The 12,269-nt window shown below is 41.4% G+C and overlaps 1 protein-coding gene across 3 annotated transcripts in view; it reads left to right on the top strand.

Moving 5' to 3' along the window:
• Window positions 1–12,269, top strand: part of NELL1 (neural EGFL like 1) — a 304,499-nt gene that overhangs the window by 3,486 nt on the left and 288,744 nt on the right. For all 3 annotated transcript variants that reach the window (XM_086749374.1, XM_086749375.1, XM_086749373.1), the window contains exon 2: window positions 833–961. In XM_086749374.1, coding sequence (XP_086605500.1) covers window positions 833–961 — 129 coding nt within the window. The remainder of the gene's footprint in view (window positions 1–832; window positions 962–12,269) is intronic.

The raw sequence follows: 12,269 nt of genomic DNA, 5'->3' as shown, positions 1-12,269 counted from the left end.
AACTTCAAACTGCTTGAGGTTGTGTCTTTTCTGTCAATCCCATCAGGGCCCTACTAATTCAAGGAGCGCCCGGTCTTTTCCTAGGCATAAGCTCTTTCTAAATTTTAGGTTTAGATTTGTGCTTCTCCAGTAGGTGCTCCTGCAGACCGGAAGCTGCTACTGCTGGTTGCAGTGAATGAATGTCTGCTGTTCATAGGTAGGCTTTGGCACGCTTCACAGGCACCAGCTGTGCTGAAATATGGAGGTGCGCTTCCAAAGCAATATCAAACAGTTTTGTGAGTCACCCAGGACTCTTGGATTACAGGATGGTGTCCTTTGCCCTGCTACCATATCTCCTCTGGGATCATTTTGTCCAGGTGGGAAAACAGATTATGTTTACGCTGCGAGCTGTGGGGCCTGATCTGTTAGTTGCAGCTAGGTATGAAGTGTGAGAGGAATTCTCAGTCCTGACGTCTCCCTGGAAATCATGTAGCCAATAGATGAATGCTGCAAATCTCTTTCATCTTTTTGCATAGGTGGTTATGCTTTCATTTATTTATTACTCTTTAGCCTTATGAAGATACTGATATGAAGATCAGTTTTTGAATGTTTTAACTTGTGTGTAGTAAAATCTGTGGAAAAGAAATACTTTAATTGAAAGAATTGGAAAAGGATATCTTCTCTTTCTCGTGGCAGAGTTACTGCCTTATAAGTAATTACTGTATACAGAGAGTGTGTGTGAGTGTGAAGGTACTGGAAATGTCTGCACTAGATATTCTTCTCCATTCTTTTCATTACCTGATTTGAAATAAAAATTGATCTAACTCTCTCTCTCTCTCTCTGCCTTCCACAGCTGCAGGATTTGGAATGGATCCTGACTTACAGCTTGATATTATTACAGAACTGGATCTTGTGAATACAACCCTTGGGGTAACACAAGTGTCGGGACTACACAATGCCAGCAAAGCATTTTTATTCCAAGGTAAGACAAATGTTCTTAGTTCTCTCGTCTCACTCCTGTCTGCATGAGCCCATAAGAGCTTTGATGCCTAACTGATTCCCTGTAATGATGGACTCACTTAACTATTGCTTGCTTTTGTTTTTATGGGAATAGTCCTTGTTACTTTCCTGAAATACATATGGTGGTGTTTGTGGTTTTTTTTTTTTTTTTTTTTTTTTAATTAAAGTGTGCTGTCAGGTAGTTGAGGTTGGAGATCTTTAGGGAAGTATTTTTGGGTAGGTTTTCAACACTCCCCAATATTTATTTACAACTAAATATGTCAAAGCAGTTCCAAGGCACAGACTTGGTTGTATTCTTGTGTGCTTTCTCTCTGTGATTGTATACATGCAGAGACACAGACAGCTGAAGCTGTGTTAACTATGAGAAAACATTTAATATGTTGACGCTGATTAGTAACATGCAGCAAGTCTGTCATCAGCTTTGTGAAAACTGTTAAAGTGAAAAAATTGAACAGTATTGTGTTTAACTGTCCAAGCTAAGCACAAGGTATAGAATAAGTCATTCTGAATTGGAGTTTTCATTCAATATTCTAAGATAATGCTTGTGGAGTGTTTTAAAGTGGTGGTGGGTTTTTTTTTTATTTATTTTTTTAAATTTTATTTTTAGTGACTGAAATTCTGGATGAACTAACAAGTTTTACCGTGGACTTAAGTAAGGTCCAGATTGAAAGGCAGCGTCCCGTGGGGTGGAAGCACTGAGTTGCTATGACATGCTTATTAGGCGAGAATGACATTTGTATCAGTTGAGATTAATGTGCACATTAAAGCACAGTTAGGAACGTTTTTATTGTGGAGACTTCCTATGATTGTTTCTTTCTTTACTGTGCTTTACTCTGGATTGAAGTGTGTGTGTGTTAGTGTCCCACCTTTTGATATCTGTCCTCTGTAGCTGTTTTTAGAGGCAAACGATTGTGATCTCATTTAGCTTTAGTTCTGGATCTGCAAAGCCAACAGACTTTATTGTCAGTAATAAAAGAAGCTGGTCGGTAATCTCAGTTCATTCTTTACCTGGCCAAGGTCAGTTTAGAAGTCAGAACAGAGAGACTTCTGGAGGCCTTCTCAGAATTTGTTAGTCATGTTTCCAATCTTTTATAATGCAATGAGTAGCATAATTTTCACTGATTATCAGATTAGTGTCCAGAAGAAGGGCACTAGTTTATTGCTTTAAAGATGTCAACTGTTTTTCTCCCGATACCCTGACTCCAGGTTTATGTATTATGCACAAGCAATATTAAAGTACAGTCATTCCTCTAGACTGCATTGGTTGAACTGACTTAAAATATTTCAGTGCTTCCAATTGCTATTCCGTGCAGTTAATCGCAACCGCGCTGATGTGAGCTGTGGTGGTGAGCTTTCACAGACTGGTGGTCAGAGGTGCAAGGAAGAAGACTTAGATGCGTTTTTCAGGACACCAACTGAAACCATTGACAGCGAAAGGAGCTTTGAAAGGCTAATGGTGAGGATGTTCTGGATATTCAGTTCTTTTGGCTTTGGAGGAACCAGCCTGTTTGTAAACTTGGAGAAGACTAGCGTAAAAAAGATAGAGCTTGTATAGTTCACATGAGCAGATAAATTTGAAGATGCTTGTGGGAAGCACTGAACAGAAATTCACCGTACAAAGTGAATAAATAACTTGAAGTCTGTGATTAGGTAAATAAAGCTTTTTAAATTCCCACAACAGAAATTCTTCTGGCAAATCAAATCTACATCTGTATCACCTTTAATATAAAACTTCTTGGAAGATGGCTTAGGAAAATGTCTTCAGTTAAGCTCATCAGCCCTTGGTCTGGGAGAAGACTGAAGACCTTTCGTCTGTTATGCCATCCTGAGAGAGGTCTGCGAGGGGTCTTTTGCTGCTGCTGTCAGATGGGATGGAAGTCCGAGGCTGCCTTGTTGGCTGCTTCCCTTGTTGTTCTTATCTGTTAAATGTCAGCAGTACGTCGGTAGCTGTACGAATTCCCTTTTACTAACAGAGGTGACTTACTTCACAACGACAGTTTGGCTGTGCACCAGGTCCTTTGGCTGGAACCAGGAGATACTCAATTTTGCTTTTTATCTTGCCATACAGTAAAACTGATATAGAACTCAGGGCAATGTATGGGCAGCTGCTAAGTTTAAATCAGAAGTAATACTTTTTTCCCCACAGATATTCACAAAAAAACCCGAGCCAACATGACACTCCTAGAGGAGAGAAAAGACTGGAAGTCTGTGCTTAGTTTCAAAATTCCGGTGTCTTCTTGGACCAGCTATTCCACTCTCCAAGACGTGGTCCTTTCGGCAAAGCTTTGCTTTGATTAGTTCTTACCGTGTGCGAGTAGTTATTGCATGCGATGCCTCGCTGTGCCATGCTGCTCCAGAGTGGGCTCTGGGCAGGGGAGGAACTGCTTCTCCTGGAGGCGGAGGCACATTAGAAGACCTCTTCACTCATGCGCTTTCACCGCTGAGGATTTCCTACTTTAGGAAATGAGAAAGTTTGTGTGTATGTTCTTTGGCGTGAGGTTTTCATAGGGACAGTTTGGCCTGCTGCCTTTGGCAGTGTCCTTACGGCCGTGTAACGGGGCTCTGAACTTACACAAAGGTTCCCCGTGGATCGTTTTCTGTCTTGTAAGACATATTTCCTAAAATGGCTTTACTAGAGCTGTTCAGACTGAGAGTGTTCCTTTGTGTGTCCCTGGAAGCCTACATCTTTGACGCAGAGAAATGGTAATTTTTCCCCAACCCAGACAGCTTTGTATACTGCTGTAGTGAAAATATGGATGGTTTTCCTAAGCAAGAGTGTTTTTCTGTGAATTAAATGATTTGAAAAGGAAAGCTTTATAAGTTTTGGGCATTCTTTCAGTTGCAGTTAGAGGCAAAAAGAACTGAAGAAGGAGAGTGCTGGGAAGATATGCACAAAAGAAAGAGAAACTATTATTTTTAATTAGATTTTTTTATCAGATTTGTTAACTGCCTTATACTAAGTGACATGCTGTTTGTTACAAAGTTTGTGGGGAGTAATGTCATGATTTGATTTATCCTAGAGAAAATGTAGAAGGAATCTTTTCCCTGGAGAGTTAGCAATTTCACTGCAAGACAACCTCAGTGAAGCCAGTGGAGTACTCTGATTTTGTAATAATATTGGTAGTAACAGCTGAAACTGTGTGATTTCTGTGTGAAGCGGCTTTACAGCAAAGGAACAAATTCAGCTCCGTTGCAAATTGTGTGACAGCATGATAGAACCGAAGTGGCAATTCAGAGATGTGGATTGCCTTTGTACGGGCAAATCTGCTCCTAATTCAGAAAAGCATAGAAACCTATAATTAAGTGTAGCCATCTGAGTGGTCCTGTTGGGCAGGGCTTTGATTATTAGAGTATTTCAGCTGGATTTTTGATTGATCAGTTCCATTATTTGTGTGTTTCAGTTCCATTCTCCCTGAAATGAGGATGAGGGAATCAAAAAAGCAGTGTAAGTGCTGGCAGTGTGAATTAGATGAAATGTACATATTTAACTCACAATTGCAGTTCTGCACTCTAGCTCTTAAGATCCCTAACATTATGGTGTCTTAATTACTTATCTTTTGTTTATTTATATGAACAAGGGTGGGGAAAATGTCTCTGTGTCCAGATGGATTGTTCTAGCATGAAGGGACAAAGGAGGGCGATTGGAGATTCCTAAGTGCTTGTGGGGAACGAGGCACCCAAGATCCTGGAGTCTGACCCCGTATCTCCTCACCTCCAATGAGGAGTCCAGAGAATTCAGGGAAACTGTTCTGGGGGTGGGTCGGAAATCTACCTCACCTAAATATACTGAAAATATTAATCGTCCACCTGATGCATTACAATAACAGCTCACAAACATTGCCTGCACGACATCTGTAAATAGTACCTTACAAACACGACAAAATGAAACAGAAGTTCCTGGAACAGGATTATAGTATGAATTTTTAGTACTTTAGGAAACAGAGAGGCATGGCTCACTTGGTGAGGCTTAGTCCTGTTCTATGTTTCAGATAGCGGGGAAGCAGGGCTTGCTTTGACCGTCTGGGTGGAACCTCAGCAGGATCCTGCATTCAGTGGCAGAGAAAAGCTCTCATTATAAATAAGGCAAGAGGAGATGCTTAACTGGTTGTACTGCTTCTAAGCAGACTGAGCCCAATTTTTAGCCTTTACCTTAACCAGTCTGACTTTTGTTCTGTGCTTAGTTCTCATTGGGGCAGTAAAATTTTATTCCTTTTACAACCTGTCAGCTATACCCATTTCTTTTTAATTCTTCTCTGAACATCTTTTTTGAACTAACAGAGGGTTAAAGCCTTTACTTATAAAGCAGTTCCCCCAAGAAGTTTATTAAGGCTTTGCTGTTTCCTTTCCTAGTAATCTGGCAGTATTTTTCAACTTAGTCTTTAAATTAGGAATGGTCTTTCTAATAAGTCTAGCTATATCTAGTCCTTTCTTCCTTGACTATTTCTTGTATCAAACAACCACTGGATTTATAAGAGAAACACCTGGCCTGCAGCTCCTGCAGCACAGAGTTCGGTCATGCTCCTTCTTCTTACTTTCCACCGCTGATTACTGAGTTGTTTTCCATAGAATCGCAGCTCCAACAGGAAAGGTGAAAGAATAACAAGTATCTTAAAGGACAGAGAAAGGCAATGTTTTGGTGAGAAAAGAGTGAATCTTGTTGAGCTCCTGAAACAAAAGGGCCGTCTGCTTCAGGTCAAAAGAGAGAGCAAAGCTGCAGTCCCAAGGGGAGTTGAGGTGCCTCCCAGTAGACTTGCTTCAGTTTCCAGATGCGGTACATCCATCTCCGTTGATGTTTTCTCTCAGTGTTATAGATTCTGATTTTTTCTTTTTTTTAGACACCTTCCTCCTTGACTTGCTAATTCCTCACTTAGAGAGTAGACACGTTTCCAGATCCCGCTCTAGGAGTCCAAGTCTTAGAAGTCAGCTTTTGCAGTGCAAAGTCCAAGGGGTTTGCCGTTATTGTCAGAAGCGGGCACGTACCCTTTATATCAGAAATGTTAGCTCTGCTTCTGCTAGCACAGTTTTTCGGATACGTTTGTTAACCATGGCTACGTGTGTGGGGCAGTAGCTCAGCGCTGAGGTGCGCTCTGTAAATTCAGAGGCCGTGTGAGCAGGCTGCTGCCTTCCTTTGTAAGTGTGTGAACATCTCACTCGAGTCTCAGTGACCTCTGCGCTACAGCTGAGGTTTAATCCACTTCAAGTGTTAAAGCTTGATTATGCCAGCGTAACGTGCAAGGTGTGCAAGCTGCAGAGCTCAGAAAAGAGCCAGGGACTGAATGAGAGGAAGCAGATAATGGCTCAAGTAGAAAACTTGCAATTTTTCTTCCTGGGGTGGACGGCAGGGAGGTCTGCAGTGAGTAGGAGAGATAAACTTTATTTTAAAGTTCAGGACATTGGTCCTTCTTTACATGAGATAATGTAATGAGAGTCATTGCTTTCTGTGCGATCTCTCCTGGTATGTTTATAGCAAATATTAAGTATAAGCAGTATCGTTTTTACAGAGCAGAAATCTTACAGAAGCAGAAAAATTAGGAAGGCACAACATGGGTGGCTTGGAATCTTTGTGCTGCTTTCAGCTGTAGTAAAAGAGAGTAGCTCTGGTACCTTTTCCATGCCTGGTGGTATCTGAATACCTTGTGATGTTGGGATGCTGGGAGGTGTCAGGACAGCAGTGGTGCAGGGCCTCTGAGCACATCTCCCCAGGCTGCTGCCATCCCAGTCCTCCGGTACTTGGGCACAGTCGGCAAAGCAGAATGGCCCTTGTGCTGTTGGAAAGGAAAGGAACAATTTTTTTTTTTTTTTTTTTTTTTTTTTCCCCACCAGGTATCACCCACCACCCACCTGAGCTCGCAGCCGTGTACCTACACGGCCACTCGCTTGCTGCTTCCCTCCAGCTGGATAAATTTTTTGCCTGATGAGTTGTTTTTGCCCTTTTAAAATAGACTTTCCCTGAGGTGCCACCAGCCCGAGTGAGGGGCAGGGCGGTTGGAACAGGCCATGTCCGGCCTGGACCAGCCCCCACCTCCCCACCCAGGCCTGGTCTGTCTTCATGGAAACTCTGCAAACTCCTCGACCTTGTGAACTTTTATTCATTTATTTTTTTAAAAGGGAAGAGTGAGGTTTTTTTTCCCCGTTATGTGCCCTGTCATGCAGGTCTATGCTGGTTTCCACAGAGGTGGGTGAATTTGGGGTTTTACCCTGCGTTGCCTGTGGGGCACCTGTCCCGGGTTCCTGGGACCTCAGGAGGGAAAGGCAGCTGTTGTCAAATAAAAAGCCTTTGTATGTGTAAGCAAAAATAATATCTACATCTGAGGTGTGGGTCAGCCTCTTACCCCCTCATGTGGTAACATTTCAGGTATTGTTGTTTCCTCGACGCTGAACTTTGCCAGTTTTCCTTCTCTTTCCACCGAGGCCTCCCTTCTGAGACCCTCCTCTCACTGGAGGACAGCAGAATTAATGGTTTATTTGAAGCTGATCTCCTTTCAGGGTCCGTTGGCTTGGAAGGCAGTGATGGACACCTCTGCTTGCCCATGGTGGTGGCGGCTTGCGGCTGCGTGGGGATGGTGGGGACCAGGCCAGATTTGTGGGGTGGTGAGAAATAGGGCCCAGCCTGCCTGCATCCCTTGGGGTGTCCCTTGGCTTTTACGAGCTCCAGCTTGGCCCGCCATCCAGGAGAGCTGCTAGAGAGTTCCCTCAGTGCTTTCAGCCCTTTGTCAAAGCAGCTCTTTAAAACACCGATAAAATAAGAGTTAAAATAAGATGCCAACTGCTGGGCTGGCTGCACCCAAGAGGATGGAGGGAAGTGTGACTTCTCTGCTCGGGATGGTTTCTGGCCTTGCATCCATCAGCAGGACAGAAAGCAAGGTCTTGATGTCTTTTTGGGATCTTGAGTGCTTCTCCTGCAAGGAAACCAGGCCTCAGGTGGGGAGGTGGAGGGGAGAGCAGAGAAACAGCTGTGGTGAGGAGCTGGGGGCCAGGAAGGAAGTGGGTGATGGCCAAGCAGAGAAGCAGTGACAAGAACGATACAAGGACTCTGACTTGGAAGGGAATGTGGTGCAGGGATGAAGAGCACAGTAAGGGGAGCTGTGGACAGCAGTTGGGAGAAGCAGCCTGGAGAGGCAGGGAGCTAGCGCCTGGATGGGAAACCCAAGGACTGCAGGCTTGGGCTAAGTGAGTAGGAGCGGCTTACGGTAGAGCCAGCATCATAGGGAAAAGCACTGAAAGTCCACATTTGGTAGCATTGTAAAGTATCTGTGATGTGTGCTAATTTTTAACAAATGTTTTTGGAGAATACAACTTGGATAAGGTAGCTTTTTATTAGTGATTTAGAACCTTAATTTTGCTGTGCTTTGGTTGTTCACCTGCAAAGTTGAGGTACTAATGCCCTTTGCTGTAACAAGTGGTGTGAAAAGAATTCATTAATATTTGTAGAGGTCAGGGATGCTGTGGTGGAATAATTAACTTCGTCATGGCTTGGTCTGTCTTCAGAGAAGGATTTGAATACAGCAGATTTACTGTTCAAGGTGGGCCTTGAACAATAACAATAAAGCAAAACTTCAGATCTTTGTTAAATAAATATTTTTTTTGCTCTTCATTCTTTACTTTGTGCACTTACTGAGACGACAGCCCTCTGGAAATCTGTGTGTGGTTCCGTGATTAAGACCAGTGTTGGACTATGCATTCCCAGAGGGTTGAGCAAGGTTTGCCTGTGAGACTTTAACCCTAACAGCTGTCCAACTTCTAGTTTATGTTTGTTTTCTTTAATATAGCTAATGTTTTAATGCATTTTGTATACACAATGTACTTTTTTCTTTTTGGCAATGAAATCATTAGGCTAAGTGTTGGGTTTTTTTTGTTTTTTTTTGTTTTTTTTTTTGTTTGTTTTTTTTTTTTTTGTTTGTTTTTTTTTCCTTTGCAAAACTGACCATTTTTGAACAGAAAAATGACCTGGAGTTGGAATACAATGAGCTAGGAGGAGATGAGTGAGATGAATCACCTTCAGTGGAGGAAATTAAAGATCACTTGAGACATAATTATTGAACAATGCTTTGAGGCTCTGAAGATACATATACTACTGTTAACTTTGTCAGTTCCCAGAAGTAGTTTTTAAAATACTCGCATATACCTATCCAGTGTTGGCTGTTTCCACGCCGTCTAGGAGTAAAATTTATCCAGCATATTGATATGAAGGTATAACTTGTAAATCCTAGCAGAGTTTCTTGTTCCATATCCTCTTATTTCAAACCCTCCTATGCTCCACCCCAAAGAACTGTAGACTAAAATAGAAACGTAGTCACATTAAATGACATAGACCAATTTCTATTTTTTTTTCGTCCTGAATGTTGTCATGCTGCCTTCTGTTACTTGACATTTTTTGGGTTTCCCATCATGTCTGTAATCATTAGGAAAGAATTCTGAGCACACAGTGCCTCTGTCCTTGGCAGTTATTCTTGCTTTTCTGGAAGACAATAATTGTGCTACTTGTCTATCTTCATTGCCATGGTGGCAAGTGCCGAGCGGAAGTGGGATAAGCACTTCAGTATTTCTGTAGTGTACTAAAAGCCTTGCATGCTTCTGGCAACCTGTTGACAAAGTCCTGAAATAAAGATAAGGAGAATGAAGAGCAGAGACCTTTTATTTTCTGTGTGCAGAGAGGGAGATGGAGAAATTAGTTTCTGGTACTGGTAGTAAGAGTTGCATGCTTCCACACCATGTGAGCATCTATGTCCTTACAATGAAAGTAAATCAATTTAGATAAAATCAAGAATAACAGTCTGAGTTTTTAATACCTTCATTAGAATGGAAATACACAAAATTATCTTTTTCCTGCAAAGGATTTTGGCAAACTGATGCTCTTAAGTGATACCATACTGCACATAATCAGGTTTTATGAACTATGTGTTTAGTAAACATGTATTAAACTGGAGTAAGAATATCATGCTATAATATCTTATCAAACAGGATGTTCCAGTCCTGGGAAGTTAAGGTGAAGCAGAGTCAATATCTGAGTTGTGCTGCCTTGAGGAGAGTCCCTGCACAGTGCTGAGCATCACTGGGTGAAGAATCCTGCCCAAGTTCAGGACAAGTCCCTGCACCTGAGACTGCAGGTCTGGGTTGCTGAACAGGTGCTGGGGTAAAAGAGAGCAGAATCAGAGCATTACTTGGTGCTGCTGAGTTAAAACTGCTTGAAATGCAGAGAGAGGGAAAAGCAACAATGAAGAACTGGGTTCTCACTACAGGCAGTGAAACAAAATGGCCTGTTATAGTTGGGTTTGACCCCAAGAGGGATCTCCTTTTCTAAACAATTTTAGAAGAAATTTGTTAATTTGATCCATTTGATAAGAATATTTAAACTCATCCTACTTGATTAAATTACTTCTAAAGAGAGCTACATCTTTTTTCCTAAAAATAAGGGGTGTTATTTGAAATGAATATCACATTTAAACACAACAAATGATTTTTTTTTTTTTTTTTTTTTACATTTTGTACCTTTAAAAAAAGTACACAAAGGCAGATATAATCAGACCTAATGCAAGAGCCGGGCATGGACCATTTCCTGTGGTGAAAAACCCTGCTATCTTGAACTACCTATCAAGAATAAAAATTAGATGCTACTTGAGGCCTCAACATACTTCTATGCCAAACTCTAGATTAATCTTGCTGCCTGCAGTGTGGGTGTATAATGACATGAGGGGGACATTTTTTCTCCTACTTTTCATTTTGGCCGTATAAATGGTGTAAAGTAATCATGTCGTACTGTGCTGGTTTATGGCATTATGTCATATGATTGCCTTGCCTTTTGTGGCTATTCAATGGTACAAAATGCAGAACATTAGATTTTTTTTTTTTTTTTAATACAGAACAGAGGAAAAAATTGTTTCTGGCACCTGATGTCCACTAAAACATTCATCTAAATCAGTAGTTATGTAGGTTGCATACTTGCTAAAAGAGTAAAGTTGATTCTATAATTCTGACACCAGGGATTTGTTATTCACTCTTTTGCAGCAATAAATACTGCAGCTGAGCACTGGTGTTTTGGCTTCCTAAAATTCTCTCTTTACAGCTTGTCCTCCATCCTCCCTCCTTAGGTGATAATGTTTCTTACATAGTTACAGCTGAGTTTCCTGTTGGTCCTCTGTGCTATAAATAGGAAAAAATAGTATAGGGTCACTGCAGCTGCATGGATTATTTTACTGAGTCTGTCCTCCCCTTGCTCATACCGGTGACTCCTCCCTCTGAAGCTGTGAGTTTTCCATTTGGCATCAGTGGGAACAGACACCTCCTACAGCGGACAAGTTTGTGTCATAAAGCTTAGTTCTGTGTCGTGTCCCCCCCTTCTTTTTCTTTTTCTTTTTTTCTTTTCTTTTCATTTTTTTTTCTTTTATATTTTGTTACCTGAAAGGCAGCAAAGATGCTTTGAGAGCGCAAGACATATAAAACTGAATCTTGGAAGTTAAATACTCATTGCTTCTATGATGGACTGTCTACAGATGGCATACAGACCTGCTTCTGCTTCTTTCTTTCCACTTTGGCTGATTGTGCATAACAGTGTTGAAATTTTAAAGCCTATTCTTGGGGACTGGGGAAAATAACAAAGCCAGGATGTGTGGGAGGAGAGCAAGGTTTGTATGTGTGTGTGTGTCATGATTTTTCTTGGTCTGTGGAGGCCTCTCCGGATGTTCATCACGCTGTTTGGAAAACGAAGCAGCACAGCCTTAAAACATGACGTTTGTCTAATAATTTGGTAAATGCCGATGGTTTGGAAACCTCATGTACTGCACTTTATCCCAAGCCTTCCTTTTAAGGGAATCTACTGACAAGTTGTGGTAGGAGGACTATGCAGTATTAGTTACAGTAATTGTATTAGGGAAATGGTGGAAGCTGTTTAGATTTACTTCATCATAATTAATTATGAAGCCAGAACAAAATTGAGTTTCTTTTTTAATAACAGTATTGCCCACACATTTAAAAGTCATAGTCCTCTGCGTTAGCCTTTTGTTCTCTGATGCTGGCAGTGCTTTTAATATTTTTTGATGTCTTGCAAGTGCTAGTTTTCAGATGGGATATTCTGCCTTTCTAGCTTTCTGCCATCCTAATTGTTTCAAAACGTAGTCATTAAAAAAAAAAAAGTAAACATTATTGCTGGTGTTATTGCTAACGGCAAGAAATGCAAAAAAGCGGGGGACACATGTGGCAGTTCTATTTAAATAAAAGCTTATTTTCAGAAACAAAGGCTTATGGAGCAAAAGGGAGCGCTTAGTACCCCGAGC

This window comes from Chlamydotis macqueenii, chromosome 5, assembly GCF_036417535.1.
Source record: "Chlamydotis macqueenii isolate bChlMac1 chromosome 5, bChlMac1.mat, whole genome shotgun sequence".
In the NCBI taxonomy this organism is placed as follows: domain Eukaryota; kingdom Metazoa; phylum Chordata; class Aves; order Otidiformes; family Otididae; genus Chlamydotis; species Chlamydotis macqueenii.
The sequence above is the reverse complement of the archived record's forward strand: the minus strand, read 5'-3'. Positions and strand labels throughout refer to the sequence as shown.